General features: G+C 46.7%; 2 protein-coding genes and 4 long non-coding RNA genes across 21 annotated transcripts in view; 2 read left to right on the top strand and 4 right to left on the bottom strand.

The window, feature by feature from the left end:
- LOC126984530 (protein amalgam-like) overlaps positions 1–882 on the bottom strand; it is a 55,532-nt gene extending 54,650 nt beyond the window's left edge. For 3 of the 4 annotated variants that reach the window (XM_050838243.1, XM_050838247.1, XM_050838245.1), the window contains exon 1: positions 718–882. In XM_050838243.1, the coding sequence (XP_050694200.1) occupies positions 718–799 (82 nt within the window). In that variant the 5' untranslated portion in view covers positions 800–882. The remainder of the gene's footprint in view (positions 1–717) is intronic. The other variant, XM_050838244.1, reaches the window with a different exon arrangement.
- Positions 883–3,068: 2,186 nt separating this feature from the next.
- On the bottom strand, positions 3,069–6,173 carry LOC126984528 (uncharacterized). 12 transcript variants are annotated; one of them, XR_007736977.1, is made up of 4 exons: positions 5,091–5,237; positions 3,593–5,009; positions 3,470–3,493; positions 3,334–3,421 (listed from the first exon to the last, which is right to left on the bottom strand). It is a non-coding gene; the product is annotated as an uncharacterized LOC126984528 (long non-coding RNA). The 12 variants fall into 12 exon arrangements; XR_007736967.1 differs by adding an exon at positions 3,069–3,098 and having other exon boundaries at positions 3,206–5,009; XR_007736971.1 differs by adding an exon at positions 3,069–3,098 and having other exon boundaries at positions 3,254–5,009.
- A 230-nt stretch (positions 6,174–6,403) lies between these two features.
- Positions 6,404–7,840, top strand: LOC126984529 (uncharacterized). Of its 2 annotated transcripts, none has more exons than XR_007736979.1 (2): positions 6,404–6,551; positions 6,728–7,840. It is a non-coding gene; the product is annotated as an uncharacterized LOC126984529 (long non-coding RNA). The 2 variants fall into 2 exon arrangements; XR_007736980.1 differs by having other exon boundaries at positions 6,495–6,627.
- Positions 7,841–9,260: 1,420 nt separating this feature from the next.
- LOC126984526 (uncharacterized) lies at positions 9,261–9,707 on the top strand. The gene is made up of 2 exons (XR_007736965.1): positions 9,261–9,402; positions 9,463–9,707. It is a non-coding gene; the product is annotated as an uncharacterized LOC126984526 (long non-coding RNA).
- Positions 9,331–11,933, bottom strand: LOC126984527 (uncharacterized). The gene is made up of 3 exons (XR_007736966.1): positions 10,660–11,933; positions 9,575–10,245; positions 9,331–9,454 (listed from the first exon to the last, which is right to left on the bottom strand). It is a non-coding gene; the product is annotated as an uncharacterized LOC126984527 (long non-coding RNA).
- A 5,756-nt stretch (positions 11,934–17,689) lies between these two features.
- Positions 17,690–19,540, bottom strand: LOC126984510 (zinc finger protein 219-like). Its single transcript, XM_050838235.1, has one exon. It carries the CDS (start codon positions 19,405–19,407, stop codon positions 18,559–18,561), a length of 849 nt encoding a protein of 282 aa, XP_050694192.1. The 5' UTR covers positions 19,408–19,540; the 3' UTR covers positions 17,690–18,558.
- Positions 19,541–21,670: the final 2,130 nt, after the last annotated feature.

Here is a 21,670-nt window from a genome sequence, read left to right as displayed (position 1 = left end):
CCTACGACTTGAACTCTTTCAAGAGGAGGGTATCAGGACACCTCTCCTCCTGTATTTGATCTTCCTTTCGGCCACCTCTTTTGTTTTACTTTAGGAGCAGCGAGTAGCGGGCTTTTTTTTTATTATTGTTTTCTTTTTTGTGTGTGCCCTTGAGCTGCCTCCTTTGTTGTAAAAAAAAAAAAAAAAAAAAAAAATTCAATCAAACTGAAATTCTCAGCAGGACGCTTACTGGTCAGCAGGTGACGTGAGTTCATGTCATTCAGTCTTCTAATTTTTTTCTCATGTTACCACTGAAGCCTTGCAACGCGTACTATTTTTAAACATCCATTTAACGAAATAATATAACCGCGTGAGGGCAAGAATTTGTATTATTTACTAATTAATGTCATTGGTAAGCTCCATTGGGACAATAACAATAACAAATATAGAGATGTAGAGGATGAATAACAAGAACTGGAAGAGGAAAATGAGATAAAGTAAAAAAGAGAAAATAAATTGATTGGAGAGAGAGAGAGAGAGAGAGAGAGAGAGAGAGAGAGAGAGAGAGAGAGAGAGAATACGAAGAGGTGGAAGAGGAAAATGAGATAAAGTAAAAAAAGAGAAAATAAATTGATTGAAGAAGAAAGAAGAGAGAGAGAGAGAGAGAGAGAGAGAGAGAGAGAGAGAGAGAGAGAGAGAGAGAGAGATTGTGGTATGATGTCCGCCATGCTAACTTACCTTCACACTTCCTCACGCGGGCAGCTCCCTCCATCACCACCTGACGCACTCCACAGATGGCACTCACTCCCAATCGCCACATTCCACAGCCTCAGGTATCTACGAGCCCGCCATTAGCACCTTCAGGACGCAGACATCCTCCCCTCAGACCGCCATCTTGGTAACTGAGGTATTTGCCCTGTGCCACGCCAGACCAACGATGCCAGATTGTCGTACACTGCCTCTCATATTTGGATTTCTGACCTCAAAACTGCCTCCTCGACCCCAATAACTGCCTTCATATATAGTTATCGTTAAAATGGTTAATTATTGGTGTTTTTTGGCAATAGGTATGGCGGTAAATACGAGGCTCTGAGTACGATAGCCTGGCAATGGTGACCCCAACGATGCTAGATTGTCGTACTCTGCCTCTTATATTTGCATTTCTGACCCCAAAACTGCCTCTTCGACCCCAGTAACTGCCTTCATATATAGTTATCAAGAAAAATGGTTATTTCATATTTGCATTTCTGACCCCAAAACTGCCTCCTCGACCCCAGTAACTGCCTTCATATATAGTTATCGTTAAAATGGCTAGTTATTGGTGCTTCTTGGCAACAGTTATGGCGCAGAAACCGGTATATACGAGGCTCTGAGTACGATAATCTGGCAACGGAGCGCGGCCCACACCAAGGACAAGGCTGCCAACTCCACGGACTCTCTCTCTCTCTCTCTTCACTCCTCCTCCTCCTCTCCCGCCCCCCAGCATCATCGACGGCTCTTGCGCACACCATCCATCCTCTCTCTCACTCGCTCTAATGATGGTAATGAGCTAATGAGGTCTCTTTTTCATATAATTGGGTATCTTTGTATCGGCAGGGTTGGTAGCCGTGACTAGATTACGGAGAAGAGGAGGAAGAGGAGGAGGAGGAAGAAGAGGAAGAGGAGGAGGCCAAGTAAGGAGAGTCAGCCTATCAACGAATCCTTTAATATTTTTGATTTCTTGACCTTCCTGACTAGCTAGATTAAGGAGGAGGAAGAGGAAGAGGAAGAGGAGGTAGAGGAAGAGGAAGAGGAAGAGGAGGAGGCTGAGTAGTATCGAGTCATGCTTCGAAGCGCTTCACTCGTAATCTGAAAGTGAAATCTAATCAAAACACTAATATTTTTGATCTGTTAAACTTTCTGACTAGCTGGATTAAGAAGGAGGAAGAGGAAGAGGAGGAAGAGGAAGAGGAGGAAGAGGAAGAGGAGGAGGCTGAGTAGTATCGAGTCGTGCTTCGAAGCGCTTCACTCGTAACCTGAAAGTGAAATCTAATCAAAACTAACATTTTTTCCCTCTAACTTTCCTTTTCATCTTCCTCCTTCGCCTTTTCGTTCTTACCTTAATGGGGAAAAAAAAGGTAATTGGCTCCCCTTCTTACCTGTGGCCTTACCTGTACCGACGGCGACGACGAGTGCTCCGGTCCAAGGTTCGAACCCCTCTGCTGTTTCTGCTTATTCTTCAGTAATCTTCTCTTTTTTTTTTTTTTTTTCATTTTGCTTTGTTTTTTATCGTAATTTCTTCTCTATTTCATGTTTTTTCTCTCTTCCTCTTCTTCTCTCTTTCTCTCTCTTCGTGCTTATCTTTCTACTTCATTGAGAGAGAGAGAGAGAGAGAGAGAGAGAGAGAGAGAGAGAGAGTCATTATCTTGCCTTCATTCCTGCTTCTCTCTCTCCGGTGTGTGGTGTACTAATGAGTCCAGGTGAGGTGATTAAGGTCAGGTAAACACATAATAAACCCAGGTGTGTGATGTACTAATGAGCCCAGGTGAGGTGATTAAGGTCAGGTAAGGTCAGGTAAACACATAATAAACCCAGGTGTGTGGTGTACTAATGAGCCCAGGTGAGGTGATTAAGGTCAGGTAAGGCCAGGTAAACATAATAATCCCAGGTGTGTGGTGTACTAATGAGCCCAGGTGAGGTGATTAAGGTCAGGTAAGGACAGGTAAACACATAATAAACCCAGGTGTGCTAATGATCCCAGGTGAGGTAATTAAGGTCAGGTAAGGATAGGTAAACATAATAATCCCAGGTGTGTGGTTTACTAATGATCCCAGGTGAGGTGATTAAGTTCAGGTAAGGATAGGTAAACATAAGAATCCCAGGTGTGTGGTTTACTAATTATCCCAGGTCAGGTAAGGTCAAGTAAACATGCCCGTTGAAATATAGTCCTCCTTTATTATTTCGTATAAAGACTTAGAGTAACATGACTACACGTGGTGAGGGGGGGGGGGGGGGGCCGGCGAGGCGACTGGGGGTGTGTGTGTACAGACAAACAAACAAACTTCCCGCGGCAGTGGGTGAACCTGTAGCGTGCCTGTCAACCTGGTCAATTTGACCTTATTTCTTTGTTTGTTTTTTACCTTGTTTCAGCTCTATGATTTTTTACCTTGTTTCAGCTCTAAGTGATTTGACCTTATTTCTTTGTTTGTTTTAATGATTTGACCTTATTTCTTTGTTTATTTTTTACCTCGTTTCAGCTCTATGATTTGACCTTATTTCTTTGTTTATTTTTTACCTTGTTTCAGCTCTATGATTTGACCTTATTTCTTTGTTTATTTTTTACCTCGTTTCAGCTCTATGATTTGACCTTATTTCTTTGTTTATTTTTTACCTCGTTTCAGCTCTATGATTTGACCTTATTTCTTTGTTTATTTTTTACCTCGTTTCAGCTCTATGATTTGACCTTATTTCTTTGTTTATTTTTTACCTTGTTTCAGCTCTATGATTTGACCTTATTTCTTTGTTTGTTTTTTACCTCGTTTCAGCTCTTTACTGATTTGACCTTATTTCTTTGTTTGTTTTTTACCTCGTTTCAGCTCTTTAATGATTTGACCTTTTCTTTTTTTTTTTTTACCTTGTTTGTTTGTTTCCTTCCTAGTTAACGCTCTTCGTAAGTTCAAATACCTCTTCCTTACCATTTAATTCTTTTCTAACTGGTTTAAATCCCTTTTCTTAGTGCTAAATCATCTATATTAACTAGTTTCAATCCCTTCTTGCTTGTTAAACCTCTTCGTAAGTTCAAATACCTCTTCCTTACCGTTTAATTCTTTTCTAACTGGTTTAAATCCCTTTTCTTAGTGCTAAATCCTCTATATTAACTAGTTTCAATCCCTTCTTGCTTGTTAAACCTCTTCGTAAGTTCAAATACCTCTTCCTTACCGTTTAATTCTTTTCTAACTGGTTTAAATCCCTTTTCTTAGAGCTAAACCATTTGTTAACTTGTTTCACCTCTTTTCTTGCTTGTCAACACTCTTCGTAACTTCATAAAACATTCTTTCTTAGTGTTTAAACCTTTCCCTCGCTTAAAACCCCCTTACTTACCCTTCAAACCCTTTTCTTTACAATTCAAATATCTTTCTTACTTTCTTAAACCCTTCTTGCTAGTCAACACTCTTCGTAACTTGATAAAACCTTCTTTCTTAGTGTTTAAACCTTTCCCTCACTTGAAACCCCCTTACTTACTCTTCAACCCCTTTTCTTTACAATTCAAATATCTTTCTTACTTTCTAAAACCTCTTTCTTACTTTCTTAAACCTCTTTCTTACTTCTCAAACCTCTCCCCGTGGTGTTCAAATCTATATCTTGCTGTCCAAACCCTTTATCTTACCCTTAAAACCCTCTTTGTAACTTTAACCTCTTTCTCATTGCTTAAACCTCTTTTCTTACCCTTAAAAACCCTCATTGTAAGTTTAAATCTCACTTTCACTCTGTTTCGTACGCGTTCCAATCTTGTACCATCACTGTTGTTTTCGTTTACGTCGCGTTTCTGCTGTTTTTCAAAATCTTCCTTACTTTTTAAACCAATTCCTTTCCTTGTTGATTAAAGCTTTTCTGGTCTAAATTAAACTTTCTTCTTTCTTTTAATTCTTTTTTTTCTTATTTTAAAACTTCTCTTCCTTTTTACAGCTTTTTCTGATCTCGTTTATTCCGTTCTTTTTTTTTCATCTTATTTTGTCTGATTTTAAACCTTTTTCTCTACTTTCTTTTCATCCTTTCCTTTCACCTCCTTTCTTTCTAATTTCAAACCTTCCATTTCTCTACTTTTTTACATTTTCTCTCTTTCGTTCAATCCGTTCTTTTCCTTTATTTTCATCTTCTTTCACTACCTTTTTCTCTGCTTTTAACTTTCTTTCTTTTCATCCATTCTTTTCCTTTATTTTCATCTCCTTTCTTTCTTATTTCAAACCTTCTATTTCTCCTTTTTTTTACACTTTCTCTATTTCGTTTAATCCTTTCTTTTTCTTTCATCTCCTTTCTTTCTTATTTCAACCCTTCTATTTCTCCTCTTTGTTTACATTTTCTCTCTTTCGTTCAATCCGTTCTTTTCCTTTCCTTTCTTTCTTATTTCAAACCTTCTATTTCTCCTCTTTGTTTACATTTTCTCTCTTTATCCGGCACTTTTTAACTTCCTTTCCTCTCCTTCCTTCTTTCTTTCTTTCTTTCTAAATTTATCTGGCACTTGCTTTCATTCCTTCCTTCCTTCATTTATTTCTTCCTTCTCAAACTTCATAAACACATTGCAACCTTATTTTCATTCTTTCTTTTCCTTCTCGAGACAAACAGTGTAGGGTATCTTTCCTTCCTTCACTCCTTCATTCCTTCCTCTCTCATTCTTCTCTCTTGTCTCCTTCCTTCTATCCTTCCTATTCTTCTTTCATTCTCTCCTTCCCATTCTTCTCTCTTCCTTCCTCTCCCATTCTCCTCTCTTCCTTCCTTCCTTACATTGTTCTCTCTTCTTCCAATTCTCTTTCTTTCTCTCATTCTCCTCCTTTTATCCTTCCTTGCTCTTCCCTTTCTCTCAATCTTCTTCCTTCCTTCCTCTCCCATACTTCCTTCCTTCCATTCTTTCTTCCTTCCTTCCATCCTCTCAATCTTCTTCCTTCCTTCCTCTAATCCTTCTTTCCTCTCCCATACTTCCTTCCTTCCTTCCATTCTTTCTTCCTTCTTTCCTTCCTCTCAATCTTCTTCCTCCCATTCTTCCTTCCTTCCTCTTCTCCAGGTGACCATAGGAGCCCCTCACCTGCCGGCTCGACTTTCATTGGACAGGTAGAGGAGAGGTGTGAGGGCGGGGAGGCAAAGGAAGGGGTTGGGGCGTTTTGGCTTGCCCGGTCTTGCCTTGAGGGTTGATTTCTTGACTTCGCTTGACAATTTTGACTTGACTAAATTTGACTTCGCATATTTCTCGCTTGACTAAATTTGACTTTTCTTGAGCAAATTTGACCTTTGACTTAATTTGGGTTGACTCCTTGACTTCGCTTGACTAAATTTGACTTTTCTTGAACAAATTTGACCTTTCTTGACTAAATGTGGGTTGACTCCTTGACTTCGCTTGACTAATTTTGCTTTTCTTGAACAAATTTGACTGTTTCTTGACTAAATTTGAGTTCTTGACTAAATTTGGGCTGACTCCTTGACATCGCTTGACATAATTTTGCTTTTCTTGACTAAATTTGACTTCTTGACAAAATTTGACATCTTGACTAAATTTGACTTGACAGAATTTGACTTCTTGACTAAATTTGACTCTGACGTGTATTGGTGATGAGAGGTCGGCTTTGGTTAGGTTTGTTTGTTTGTTTGTTTATGATTTGACTTGACAGTTTTGTTGGTTGGGTGCCTGTTGTTGTTGTTGTTGTTGCTTTTTGGTTTGCTGTTTGTTTTGTCCGTTTTTTTCCTGTTTGCTTTGGTTACTGTTGTTGTTTTTGGTGTTGTTTCTAGAATTCTCGTTTTCCTTTAGTTTCTCCTTCAAATTTTCCGTTTTCTCTATCAATTTAGCTTTTTCTTCATTTTTTTGGCTTGTTTCTAGAATTCTCGTTTTCCTTCAAATTTTCCGTTTTCTCTATCAATTTAACTTTTTCTTCATTTTTTTGGCTTGTTTCTAGAATTCTCGTTTTCCTTTAGTTTTTCCTTCAAATTTTCCGTTTTCTTTAACAATTTAGCTTTTTCTTCATTTTTTTGGCTTGTTTCTAGAATTCTCGTTTTCCTTTAGTTTTTCCTTCAAATTTTCCGTTTTCTCTAACAATTTAGCTTTTCCTTCACTTTTTTTGGCTTTTCTTCATGTTTTCCACCATTTAGAATTCACTTTTTTCTCTCTTTTTCAACTCTTCACATTTTTCGACCTTGTTCCCTTCCTTGTTTCAGTTTGGCTTCACTGTTTCAATTTTCCGATACAGCTTCGAAGCTTCGTCTCGACTCGTGAAGCAGTGAACCAGTTTGTCGAGTTGTTGTTCCTCTTGTTCATGTTGTTGTTGTTGCTGATTTGGTATGGTTGTAAATTCCTTATTAATAATCTTCTTAACACGTGGATAACTCAACGCCTACTCTATTACAATCTATAGATGTGATTCTGCTAAATTTAGGTTTTGGTGCGAGAGAAAACACACTCACGGATTGGATGAACGGAACGGGGGAGGAAAGGAAGGAAGGAAGGAAGGAAAAGAAAGAGAAGGAAGAGAAGAGAGAAGGGAAAAAACGAAAGACAGGAAAAAGCAAACACGACGGAATAACGAGAGATAATATACGAAAAAACGGAAGAGGGGGAAAAGCTGAAAAGACGAAAGAAATGAAATAAAAACGACGCACAAAAATGAAAGAAATAAAACGAGTGGATTGCTTCTCTGGTGTTTGGTTCTGTTTGGTGAGGCCTCGGTCCGTGTGCGTGTGTGTGTGTGTGTGTGTGTGTGTGTGTGTGTGTGTGTGTGTGTGTACGAGGCTCTTTGGGGTTGAAACACGTTGAGGTCTCATCCTGTACTTTCTCTTTGGGTCACGGGGCGAAAAACGGGGCGGGGCGGGGCGCTGAATCCCCCCCTTGGGTACACACACACACACACACACACACACACACACACACACACACACACACACACACACGGAATAGACGGTGAAAATACAAGTTCTTATGCACAAAGGGAAAACATAAGGAAACAAACACAGGAAAAACAGAAAAACAGGAAAAAAATAGGAAGTACAAAGGAAAGACAGAAAAAGAAGGAAAGAAAAAACATAAAAAAACAGAATTAACAGAAAAAAACAAGGAAAAATACAGGGAATAAAGAGGAAAAAACATAAATAAATGGAATTAACAGAAAAAAACAAGGAAAAATACAGGGAATAAAGATGAAAAAACAGAAATAAATGGAATTAACAGAAAAAACAAGGAAAAATACAGGGAATAAAGAGGAAAAAACAGAAATAAATGGAATTAACAGAAAAAACAGGAAAAAACAGGGAATAAAGGAAAAAGAACAAAAAAACGGAATTAACAGAAAAAAACACTGGGAAAATAAGGAAAAAACAGAGAAAATAACAGTATCTTAAACAGAGAGGGAAAAAAAACGGAAAAAAACAGATTATCAAAAACACACACAAAAAAAAGGATAGGAAATGATAGAAAAATCACACACACACACACGCACACACACACGCAGGGGGGGGACAGCGCCCTTGCCCGTTTTATTGATATTTTCTTTTTTTGTTTTCATTCTTTGGGATTCGGTACTTAAAGCTTGACATTAGGCCTACAAACAAACAAACAAACGAACGAACGAACGAACAAACAAACAAACACACACACAAACAGACACAAACACTTTACATCTGTATTTTTTTTGTTCTTTAGCCAGACCGATTTTTTTTTTTTTTTTACAATCGATCTGAAAAATATTAAAGCCAGGCGGTTTTCTCTCTCTCTCTAACCTAATATACAATGCCAACAAATTCTTAACTTTTCCAAACACACACAAACACACACACACACACACACACACACAGACCGCGCATTTTATAACTACATAATTACTATCATTAGCATTTTTTTTATTATTAACATTATTATTATTATTATTATTATCATCATTATTATAACCATTAATGTTACTCTCGTTATTATTTTTTTTTATTTTCTCTACGGTAAAAATGATTAGTAGTGTTTGTTATGGATTATTTTTTTCTCTTCTACTTCTTTCTCTTCTTTATTTTTTTCTTCTCTTTCTTTTCCTTCTTCTTCTTCTTCTTCAGTTCTTTTTTTCTTTCTTTCTTTTTCTCTCTTTCTTTGTGTGTTTATGTTCATGTATTTCCCATTTTCGTAGACGAGAAGAGAAAGAAAACGGGATCTGTGGTTTGCTTGCGGTTTTTCGAAGGTAAAACTCAAATAATATCAATAACAAATAAACTCAGAATAAGTGAACTAAAATAATAAGAGAAATATAAAGAGAAAAACACAGAAAATAAAGAAAGAACTCAAAATCGAAATAAATAAAATAGGAAGAAAAATAAAGAAAATAAGAAAACCAAATCAAGCAAAATAAAATAAAAATAAAAATGAAAAGCGGGGAAGCTCACAAATTAGAGTAAAAATATAAAGAAAATAAAAAAATAAATTCAATAAAGAATTTTAGGTTAAACTCAAAATAAAATAAAGAAAACGGGAAATTTTAGGTTAAACTCAAATAAAATCAATAAAGAAAAATGAAATTGGGAAGTTCAATTTTAGGTTAAACTCAAATAAAATCAATAAAGAAAACGGGAAATTGGGGTTGCGAATTTTAGGTTAAACTCAAATAAAATCAATAAAGAAAACGGGAAATTGGGGTTGCGAATTTTAGGTTAAACTCAAATAAAATCAATAAAGAAAACGGGAATATTTGAGTGTGTGAACTTTGGAAGGTAAAACTGAAATAAAATGAATAAAGAAAACGGGATATTTGGGGTTGCGAACCTTGGAAGGTAAAACTCAAATAAAATAAAAAAGAAAACGGGAATTGGGGTTGCTAACTTTAGTGGAAGGTAAAACTGAAATAAAATGAATAAAGAAAACGGGATATTTGGGGCTGCGAACTTTGGAAGGTAAAACTCAAATAAAATCAATAAAGAAAACGGGATACTTGGGGTTGCGAATTTTGGAAGGTAAAACTGAAATAAAATCAATGAAAAGCAACTAAAAAGATAAAGAAAATAGGAAAAAGAGAGAAAAGAATGAAGAAAATATAAACAAAAAAATAAAATACAAAACAATATAGAAAACGGAAATTGGGGTTGCGAGCTTTTGAAGGTAAAACTGAAATAAAATCAATGAAAAGCAACTAAAAAAAGAAAATAGGAAATAAAATAGGAAGAATATAAACAAAAAACTCAAATAAAAAAAATAAAAAATCAGGGAGGCCGAAGATCACAAATTACAATAAAGAAGAACAAAAAAACTCCAAATAAAAATCAATAAAAAACTACAATCCGGGGCGCAAAAGAAGACCACAAATCGAGTCGTTAAAACACACTGGGTCGTATTACAAGACAAATCGCAGCCCAAGAACACATATTTGACAAGGCTTTCGTAGGAGTTGTGGGCATTTCCAGGGGTAGTTTTATGACCCTGGAAGTAGTGTGAGTCTTCTTCTGTACCGTGACCCTAAGAAACACACATTTGACAAGGCTTTCGTATGAGTTGTGGGCATTTCCAGGGGTAGTTTTATGACCCTGGTGGTAGCGTGAGTCTTCTTCTGTACCAAGACCCTAAGAAACACATTTGACAAGGCTTTCGTATGAGTTGTGGGCATTTCCAAGGGTAGTTTTATGACCCTGGTGGTAGCGTGAGTCTTCTTCTGTACCATGACCCTAAGAAACACACGTTTGACAAGGCTTTCGTAGGAGTTGTGGGCATTTCCAAGGGTAGTTTTATGACCCTGGTGGTAGTGTGAGTCTTCTTCTGTACCATGACCCTAAGAAACACACGTTTGACAAGGCTTTCGTAGGAGTTGTGGGCATTTCCAAGGGTAGTTTTATGACCCTGGTGGTAGTGTGAGTCTTCTTCTGAACCATGACCCTAAGAAACACACATTTGACAAGGCTTTCGTGGGAGTTGTGGGCATTTCCAAGGGTAGTTTTATGACCCTGGTGGTAGTGTGAGTCTTCTTCTGTACCATGAACCTAAGAAACACACATTTGACAAGGCTTTCGTAGGAGTTGTGGGCATTTCCAAGGGTAGTTTTATGACCCTGGTGGTAGTGTGAGTCTTCTTCTGTACCATGAACCTGAAGAAACACTCATTAGAACCCGACTGACCCCCTCTTTGACCTTTAGAAATAGCTGTTGAGAGAGGCGAGTGTCTTAGAATACCAAGCACACTCACACACACAACCCTACCAACGATATACCGAAGACAGACAGGCTCAGTACCCCTTCCCCTTATCCTAATTATCACAAGACAGGTGTAGTTTTCTCAGGTATTCACGTGTGCGGCCAATCAGTAATCCCAGCTACGAATATCCACTAATTAAGATATCTAATGACAGACAAGGCATGGACACTCTCTCTCTCTCTCTCTCTCTCTCTCTCTCTCTTAATTCTAGTACAGCACTGTGTTCCTTCGACAGACCTTCGTGTGTGTGTGTGTGTGTGTGTGTGTGTGTGTGTGTGTGTGTGTGTGTGTGTGTGTGTGTGTGTGTGTGTGTGTGTGTGTGTGTGTGTGTGTGTGTGTGTGTGTGTGTGTGTGTGTGTGTGTGTGTGTGTGTACCTCGCATGATTCACAATAGTGCATAGGACGACTTCACTAACGATAAAACATACACACATACACACACATACATACATACATATACACACATATACACATAACATACAGCCATACAAACACATCAGACCGTGACAACATTGCAAAGATGGAGGGAGGAGGAGAGAAAAGAGGGAGAGAAGAGGAGGAGGAGGAGGAGGAGGAAACGGAGAGAGAGGGAGAGAGAGGGAGAGAGGCGGTACAAACAAACAAACACACACACACACACACACACACACACACACACATCCTTTTCTCTTTCTCTCCCTTTCTTTCTCCATCTCTCCCTTTCTCTCCCTGAAGGAAAGAAAGGGAGGAGGAAGGGAGAGAAGAAGAGGGGTTAAAATCACATACCAAACACACTCATCTCCCTTCTCCCTTCTCTCTCCCTTCCTCTCTCTCTCTCCCTTTCCGAATCACTTTAGCATAATCATAAACACACATTTAAATCTTTAGAATCAGAAACTTCACCAAAAGTTTCTTCTCAACACATTTTTTAGATAGTTTTACGAGAGCGGAGTGGCTGGCGAAATCTGGGAAGGGACGGGAAGGGACGGGAAGGGAAGGGAAGGGAAAGGAAGGGAAGGGGATGGGAATGAAGGGAAGGGAAGGGAATGGAAGGGGATGGGAATGAAGGGAAGGGAAGGGAAGGGAAGGGAAGGGAAGGGAAGGGGATGGGAATGAAAGGAAGGGAAGGGAAGGGAAGGGAAGGGGATGGGAATGAAAGGAAGGGAAGGAAGGAAGGAAGGGAAGGAAGGGAATGAAGGAAGGAAGGAATGGAAGGGATGGAATGAAGGAAGGAAGGAAGGGAAGGTAAGGTAAGGGAAGTAATAAAGTAAGGAAGGAAGGAAGTTAAGGGAAGGAAGGGAAGGGAAGGTAAGGAAGGTAAGGTAAGTAAAGGAAAGGGAGGGAAGGGAAGGGAAGTTAAGGGAAGGAAGGGAGGGGAAAGGGAAGGAAGGAAGGTAAGGTAAGGAAGGAAGGAAGGGCAGGGATGGGAATGAGGGGGAGGGAAGGAAGGAAGGAAGGAAGGGAAGGAAGGGGATGGGAATGAGGGAGGAAGGAAAGGAAATGAAGGAAGGTAAGGTAAGCAAGGTAAGGAAGGGAAGGAAGGAATGAAGGAAGGTAAGGAAGGAAGGGAAGGGAAGGGGATGGGAATGAGGGAGGAGGGAAGGGAAGGGAAGGGAAGGGGAATGAAGGGAAAGGTAAGGTAAGCTAAGGTAAGGGAAGGGGAGAGGAATGAAGGTAAAGGGAAGGGACGTGAAGGGAAGGGAAGGGAAGGGGAGGGGATAGGAATGAAGGTAAAGGGAAGGGACGGGAAGGGAAGGGACGGGAAGGGAAGGGACGGGGGGGAAACACACATACAAAATCCTTCTTCGAACGTATTAAAATCAGGCCACCTATGACACTATACATTACGGGGCTTTTTTTAACATCTAAGAACACATCAATATATAAATTAAGACAGCTTCATCATCATCATCATCATCATCACCATCATCACAAGTCATCACACATCAGTCGGGAGTCAAACAACGAAATAACACGAATATTTTTGACGATAGCAGAAGAAGTAGTAGTAGTAGTAGTAGTAGTAGAAGTAGTAGTAGAAGTAGAAGTAGTAGTGTTATGTAGATTATCACAATTCCAATATGACACCGAATTAACATAGTATTATCATTAACATTATTATTACTATTACGGTTATTATTATTATTATTATTATTATTATTGTTATCATTATTATTATTATTTATTATTACACACTACACGCTAAGAAATAATTGCTCCTATCACAGTCCAATAGCACGCCATCCATTTCCTTCAGCACAGCCTATTCATGATTTTGTCCCCCCGTTAAAGAGAGAGAATTAATGTAAACAAACGCCCGGCGCCACTCCGCTCACTGGTACGAAGACACGAAGGGGGCGTGGCGGGGCGGGCCGAGCCGGGGAACGCGCGCTGCGGGGTCACGTTAACTTAGCAGGGAGGGAAAAACGTGAGGAAAACAGGAAAAAGGAAAGAAGGAGAAAGGGGAAATAGAGGAGAGAGTGGAGGAAAAGAAGGGAGGAAGACAAGGAAAACAGTGAAAAAGCGTAAGGAAGAAAAAGGGAAGGAGGAGGAAGGGGATATACAGGATAGAGGGGAGGAAAACAAGGGAGGAAAACAAGGAAAACAGTGAAAAAACGTAAGGAAGATAAGAAATAGGGAAGGAAGAGGGGAGGAAAAAGAGGAAAACAAGGAAAACAGTATAAAAAACGTAAGAACAGGAAAGAGGGAAGCAGGAGAAAGAAGAAATACAGGATAAAGGGAAGGAAAACAAGAGGGAAAACAAGGAATCAAGGAAAAAGGGAAGGAAGAGAAAGGGAAAATAGAGGATAGAGGGGAGGAAAAGGAGAGGAAAAATAAGGAAAACAAGGAAAACATTAAAAAAGACATGAGGAAAATAGGAAAAAGGGAAGGAAGAGAAAGGAAAAATACAAGATAGAGGGAAGGAAAAAAAGGGAAAAATGAGGAAAACAATAAAAAAACGTAAACAAACAGGAAAAAGGGAAAATACAGGATAGAGGGGAAGAAAAAAGGGAAAAAATGGGGAAAACAAGGAAAACAGTACAAAACACGTAAGGAAAATAAGAAAATAGGGAGAGAAAGGGAAAATACAGGATAGAGGGGAGGAAAAAAGGGAAAAAATGGGGAAAACAAGGAAAACATTAAAAAAGACAAGGAAAAAAGAAAGAAAAAAAAAAGATTCTCAAACACATATCCAAAACAAAAACAAACAAACAAACAAGAAAAACAGAGAGAGAGAGAGAGAGAGAGAGAGAGAGAGAGAGAGAGAGAGAGAGAGAGAGAGAGAGAGAGAGAATCATCTAGTGGGACATTCCTCTTTCCTTCTGTCATATGCGCATTCGGTATCCGTCAGGTTCGGCCCGCCCCGCTCTTCCCTCACGGCACTTACAATCTACTTGACATAACACTTTACAATACGTTCTCCCGCGCCTCCTCCAAGATCTTCCAAGTAATAATGTGTTACTTATAGACGAATTTTTGGGGTTTCATGTGTTGTAAGGACTCTTTGGGAAACTATTTATACATGATTAAAGAAAAATATACATACATACAATATCAATTTCTTTTTCTTATGAACTGGCACGGTGTGTGTGTGGGATGAGCTATTACATACGGATGGGAAAGTAGTGGTAGTAGTAGTAGTAGTAGTAGTAGTAGTAGTAGTAGTAGTAGTAGTGGTAGTGGTGGTAGTTGTAGTGAGATAGAGATAGAGAGAGATACACGACGATTATTCTTTCTTTCTCTTCTTTCTTGCTTTAAAATTATATAGCATCTTCTTTTTCTTCTTCTTCCTTCAGAATCATCATCTTCTCCAAATGAATCTTCCTTCTTCTTACAAACTACTTTCTCTTGTTAAAAATCTGATAATCTTCCTCCTCCTCCTCGCCTCCTCCTCCGATCCTCCTCGTTAAAGCTATAGGATTATGTACAAATATTTAACAGAATAGATCATTTCACCAAAAATCTCGAGCCCCGGCTCTGGGCTCGGTCACGACGGAACACCTACACGGACACTCAGCCAACGAGGTGGCGCGTTACTGGTCTAGATTTCCCTCCCCCACTGCCTACCTGCCTCCTGCCGCCTCCCTCCCTCCCTCCCTCCCTCCCTTCCGTCCTCTCTCCCTTCTCCTGCTCTGCCTGTCCCTCCCTCCCTCGCCCCTCCCCGCCGCGGCGCGCGAAGGAGAGAATGGGAAGTCGCTGCGTGGGGCTGTTGGTCTGCTGTCGTGTGTGTGTGTGTGTGTGTGTGTGTGTCGAGGACGCATAGTCAGTTAGTCGGTCGGGGGTGTGGTGCAGGCCGTGGTGGTGGTGGTCAGTGCTGGGTGTCAGGCAGAGCCCGTGCCTCCAAGGGCGTCAGTCACTCGGTCAGCGGGACGTGGAGGGAAGAGTCTGTGTGACAGTGAGGCGGTCAGACGGTCAGCCAGTGCCTGGAGCGGTCATGGGTGGGGGCAGCCACAGCCGGGACGGGGCGGGGCGGGGCGAGGCGGGGCGCGGCGCCACGCGACGTGGCGGTGAAGCACACACGTGCGCGTGGCCGTGCCCGGCACCGCGGCTCCACGCGGTGCTGCTGCTGCCGGCGGCGGCGGCGGGGCGTGACGAGGTCAGGTCGCGGCGGGAAAGCTTAGTTACCTACTTTGGCATGTGAACCACTAGTGTGTGTCAAGCTGAACGGTGCCGCGGCGGCGGGGCGGGGCAGGGGGCGGGGCGGGCCTGGGGCGGCTGCTCGTTCTGGACTGGGGCCGGGCCGCCCCGCCCTGCCCCGCCCCGCCCCGCCACGCGTGGACAAAAAAAAAGCTTATTAGAGTATTACAAATCACTACAATGCTTCACTATCTTTGGCAGTAGTGCACATTGAGGCGTGTGGCGGCGGCCCGCTGCCCCGACCCGCCCCGACCCGCCGCACCCCATTGGGCCGCGCTCCGGGGACTCCCCCGTGTGTGGCTCAAGCAATGCGGGGCAGCGCACCGCCGGCCCGGGGCGTGGCAGTGGGTGCTCCGCGCCGCGACCCCTGCCTGCGGGGCCGCGGCGGCGCGGTGACTGGCGCAGGCGTGGCGGGGCATGGGGCGTGGGGCGGGGCGGCACGGGGCGGGGCGGGGCGGGGCGGGGCACGGCGGGGCAGCACGGCCGGAGAACTGGACACTGAGCGACACACACATGTGTCTGCCCCGCCCGCTGCCCCGCCGGCTGGTGGGCGGGGCGCCGACGCCCTCGACACGGGGTGTGGGGGAAAATGAGGGGTGGGCGGGGCACCCCGGCCCCTTGGCCTCGGGGCGGGGCGGGGCGGGGCGGGCGGGGCCTCCACGTGGACGTGCCCGGTGGACGCGTCACAAAGTGAACTATAAAATATACTTTACAGTAAACATCTAAACAGTAGCTGACACAAGCTCAACTCCGAAAATATTTCAACATTTCCTTGACGCGTTGCTGAACCAAGAGTCCCAGCGGCCGGCGAGGCCCCGCGCGTGTGCGTGCGTGCGTGTGTGTGTGTGTGTGTGTGTGTGTGTGTGTGTGTGTTCATCAACAACGGACACAAAGTCATAGAACTGTCAACAAGACGCAGCAGCAGCAGCAGCAGCAGACCGGGGCCTGAGCGGCGGCGCGCTGCAGGGCCCCCGCCGCTGCTGCTGCTGCTGCGCTGGGTCACGGCGGGGCGGTGGTGGTGGTGGTGGTGGAGTGGTACACGTGGCAGTGTGGTGCGGCATGGCGGCAGTGTGTGGTACAGTGTGGCGGCGGCGGAGGCGTGGTGTAGAGGCGGTGAGTGTGTGTGTGTGTGTGTGTGTGTGTGTGTGTGTGTGTGTGTGTGGTGTGGCGGCGGCGGCGTGCCACACAAGACACCTCGTATGAAAGACCAGGTCCAGACTCCCTCGCGGCCGGCGTGCGGCGCGGCCCTACTCTCCAGTACACGGACACGCACGGTATGTACAGGACAACAACGGCTCCCGCTGGCGAGCGTCCCGCGAGGAGCCTCCATCAATGCCAGTAGTATAACATACACAGTATTAAAGCTCAGTCACTATATCACAAACCATAAATAGTAAAATAGAATATATCACCAATTGGCCATCATAAATATCAAAATATAGGATATCACTGCTGGTGACTCTCCCGCGGCGGGCGGCGGCGCGGCGCGGCGCGCGCGGCCCCGCCCGCCGCTGCTACACACTCGGGCGTCAGTGTTCGGTTTTAAGTATGAAAAGCATTTGGTTGTTAGACTAACTCTTGAACCAGTGCGGCCAACAAACTGCTCAGCCTCCTCCACCATATTGCTCTGGACGTAGCAACTTGCATCTTCACGAGGACCCGAGTGGAACCGCCGCCGCTGGCCCGGGGCGGCGGGGCGCGGGCCGGGCCAGGCTTTCTCGCCCGGCGGCGGCGGCGGCGGCGGCGACGTGGCGCGGCGCGGCGGCCACGCGCGGGTTCCACTCAGCTCCCAGCTTGCGAAAATTATCAGTTATACCTAGGAACCTTGCGCAAAATACTCTACAGTATCAAAAATATAAAGAGCTCTGCATAACCGTTACAACAGCACACTTCATTACATCACAGAAACGGAGACACAGCCTTCACGAAGGTGAGAGTATAAACGGGCTGCCTCCCGCTGGCCCCGGGCTGCGGCGACCCGCGGTGCTGCTCTCTGCCCCTCCTCGCCGGCCCCTCCCCTGGCTGCGCTGCGTTCGCAGCCAGCCCCCACGCGAGGAGGGGGCTGGGTCTGGGCCGCGGCGCGGGGCGAATGTTTCACGGTACAGAAGCGCAAGGCACAGCTCTTGTCGTGCGGCACTTGGCACGGCTGGCGGCGGCGGCGGCGGCGGCGGCGGCGACGACTACTGCTTGCGGAGCAGCGTCGCCACCGCCGCCGCCGCCGCCGCGGCCAGCGGGGTCCTGTATGGACGCGCGGAGGAACACGCGCGGCGGTGCGTGCCGCGCGGGGCGGGACGGCGGGCGGCGGCGGCGGGCGCCTCGACCACCGTCTGAGCAAATACTGTGAACTATTACATCTGGAGTACAAAGGCTGAACCATCAACAAGGACATGCTGGGGGGCGGGGGGGCCGGCGAGGGGGCAGCCCCGCGGGGCGGGCGGCGGGGGGCCGTGGGCGGGGCGGCGCGCGGCTCAGGCAGTCATAGGACACATTGATTACTGATTCAGAATCTTCTTCTCGTAGGATCCTCAACAGGCTTCTCTAACGCATCCATACAGAGTTCGACATTACTTCTATCACAGCCAATAAACGCTATTTTGGGCATTTACTTGAGATAAATGAATCCAATATATTAAAAATTTTATCATAACCCAATCGAGAAGTGTCTCGTATCACGCTCACATCACAGGCTAAGACGCTGGAATGAAAGATCCGAAGCAGGTCAACAATGCCCCCACTCCCCTGCTGGCGATGAGTGAGTTAGGGAAGCGTGTGCGTCCAGTGTTAGGCTGCCTACGTACGTACGTACGGTAGTAGTAGTAGTAGTAGCTGCTGCGGCGGTGCGGGCTGAACACACAACGCCAGAGACTATCCTGGCAACGACGACTACTGCTGCGGCGGCGGCGGCTGCGGCCGTGTCCGCCGGCCACCGGGAAGGACGCGGCTCCCGTTTGGTAACAGCGGGACTCCCAAGGAGGTTAAAGCTATCGAGAGTGAGATGGTGGCCCGACGGCCCCTGCACCCGCCTGCTGCTGCTTCGGGGCTGGGGCGGGACTAGCGGGGCGCCGCGGCGCCTAGTCTGCCTTGGTGACCAGCTGGTGCAGCTCGGAGAGGAAGGCGCGGTTGACGAGCGCCAGCGGGTTGTCCTGCGTGGGCCAGTCCGGGCGGGGCGGCGCCAGCGAGGAGGGGCTGCCCACCATGCTGGGCGCCAACGACTGGGATATCATGGCGCCCATGCCCATGCCCGGGTAGGTGCCGGCGCCGCCCACGTCCTCGTCCTCGTGGTGGCGGCGGCCCAGCGGCTGGCCGTGGGGCTCCAGAGGCCGCCGCAGGAGGGGCTCGCGAGGCATGAGGGGCGGCTGCTGGAGGTCCATGGGCGGCGGGTGGCGGGGGTCGTGGGGCTGCGGCGGGTGGCCCTGGGCGTGGCGCGGGTCCTGCAGGATGCGGGACAGCAGCGAGGAGTGGGGCGGAGGCGGCGGCGGCGGCTCGCTGAGGCCGCCGTGGTAGATGCGCTGGTGGTCCTTGAGGGCGTACTTGTTTTTGAACATCTTGGCGCACAGCGAGCAGCGGACGGCGGGGTTGTTGAAGTGGACGCGCTCCATGTGCTTCCACAGGTTGCGGCGGCAGGAGATGAGCTTCCCGCACAGCTGGCACGAGTGTGGCAGCGAGCTGGGCGGCAGCGGCGGCGAGGCGGCCACACGCTCCCCGGGGCCCGGCCCCACCGGCACCACCTCGGGCCGCGGCTCCAGGCGCTGCTGCTGCTGCTGCTGCTGCTGGTGTTGCTGCTGCTGCTGCTGCTCCGTGCAGGGCGGGGGCCGCACCTCCCGCAGGTCCAGCGGCGGCTCGTGGCGCACCTCCGGCCGTGGCTCCGGCGGCGGCGGCGCGTCGTAGCGCGCGTCGTGCCGCAGGTCGTCGCCGCACATGAGGTGCCGCTCCGCCTTGTCCGCCGCGTCAGGATCTGTAACATACACAACACCCGGGTCACTCACGGCGACACACACACACACACACACACACACACATACACACACACACACACAGGAACAAGTTCAGACTATCAGGTAAAAAATTGCTTACTCATCCTTACCAAGAACAGCAACGTCAATAACAACAACTACGACAACAATATTAGCAGTAATAATAATAATAATAATAATAATAATAATAATAATAATAATAATAATAGTAGACTAATAATAATAATAATAATAATAATAATAATAATAATAATAATAATAATAATAATAATAATAATAATAATAATAATAATAATAATAATAATAATAATGATAATGATAATGATAATAATAATAATAATAATAATAATAATAATAATAATAATAATAATAGTAATAATAATAATAATAATAATAATAATAATAATAATAATAATAATAATAATAATAATAATAATAATAATATAATAACTAACAGCAACAACAATAACAGCGGTAGCAGCAGCAGCACTCCATCCTGTCCCTGCCAGGCCTGTGTTTGGCTGAGTGCCTGCTGGGGGGCAGGACACAGACACACACACACACACACACACACACACACACACACACACACACACAGTAAAACCCGTGGTGTGTTCCTTAGCCTTTTAATGTGTCAACAGTACAAAAGTTGTCTTGACGAGTTACCAACCATTGGCTCCTTAAGAAAAGTATCACAATCTCAGATCACTACACACGCTAGAGTATCACATTCACCGCCGCCTTACACTACACGCACGTACGCACACACGCTACTCGCTAGGGTCCACGCGCCCTGGCGGCGGCGGCGGCGGCAGAGACGTGCCGCCGCCGCCGCCGCCGGGGCGCGGGCAGCGCGGGGCACCGCCGCGTGTCGGGCCGGCCCTCCCGCGCCGCCGCTGATTGTCGCGCGACGGGCAGCCAGGCCCACCCCGCCCCGCCCCGCCCCGCCCCGATACAGGGCTGGTGCGGGGCGGGGCGGGGCGGGGCTGCCGTGGCTGCCAGGAAGTATCCTTGGAAGAGGGTTTTGGTGACACTTTTCGTAAACAGCAACAAACGACTGAAAGTCTGGCGAATGAATTGACGGGGGCGTCGCTCCCCCCACGGCGACACGGGGTGTGGTGAGTGGCGGTGGTGGTGGTGGTGGTGTCAGTAATGGTGGTGGTGGTCCTTGAAAACAAGAACACGGGGCACCGACGCTGCGCCCTGACTGTGTGCCGCACTGATGGTCGGGCACACACACACACACACACACACGGGCGGCAGTGAGGGCCGTGGGGGCCTGGGGGTGCCGGGGGGGGGGGGTCACGCTGCCTGGTCTTATAGGGGAGGGCTGGGGGAGTCGACGCCGCACACTGTTGGGAGGCTGTCAAGGCTTGAGGAGGCATCGTTAGCGTAAGTCTACCGGTGTTTCTACAGCACTGGCGAAGGCAGCTACAGTGTCGGTCACACTCAGGAACTGTTGGGGTGCCTGGGGCGGCCCCGCGGCCCCGTGGCGCTGCGGCCCCGCCTGCCACGCCGGGCGGTGCCTGGCTGGGCGTCCGCCAAGGGCCTTGTGTGCCCCAGGCGGCGCGCCCCGAGGTGGAGGGGCCCGCGCCGCGGGGCGGGGCGAGGCGGGTGACGAAGTGTTCAGCTCGGCGGAGCTGGTGTTGGTTGTCTTTCATGGCCGCCCCGAGCACGGCGCGTCGGGGCGTGTGTCGTAACGCTAGCAGGAGTCTTTATCGCTATGAACAGCAGCAAACTGTGGCGCCGCTCGCCGCCGACACGACGCCGGATTACCGGGACAACAACAAGCGTGGCAAGCCTACAAGCGGGGCCGTGGCGCGCCTACTCTAGCCTGGCCGGGCGCCCGCGGCCACGGCGGCGGCGGGCGCCCCGCGGGGGTGGAGCTACGGGCGGCGGCGGGCCCGCGGGCCGGGGGCGGCGGGTTCCGGCGGGGCAGGGCAGCGCCTCCGCCGGCCTCGCCAGGTTAATCGTTAACGCGTACTAATAATTCTTAGATTTAAAGCTACAGTGTATCACCTAGAGCCCACCAATGGTCCAGTGCATGCACGGCACAACACATCACAGAACTGCGGCGGGGCGGGGCGGGGCGGGGCCCGGGGCGCGCCGAGCGACCAACACTTCTTGGCACAGGGCCGCCGGGGGCGCGGGCCCCGCGCCGCGCCGCCCCGCGCCCCGCAGCCCGCGCCTCAGGCCGCGGGGCGTCAAC

This window comes from Eriocheir sinensis, chromosome 57 (assembly GCF_024679095.1).
Source record: "Eriocheir sinensis breed Jianghai 21 chromosome 57, ASM2467909v1, whole genome shotgun sequence".
NCBI lineage: Eukaryota > Metazoa > Arthropoda > Malacostraca > Decapoda > Varunidae > Eriocheir > Eriocheir sinensis.
Note: the sequence above shows the minus strand (reverse complement) of the source record. Positions and strands in the feature narration are given on the sequence as shown.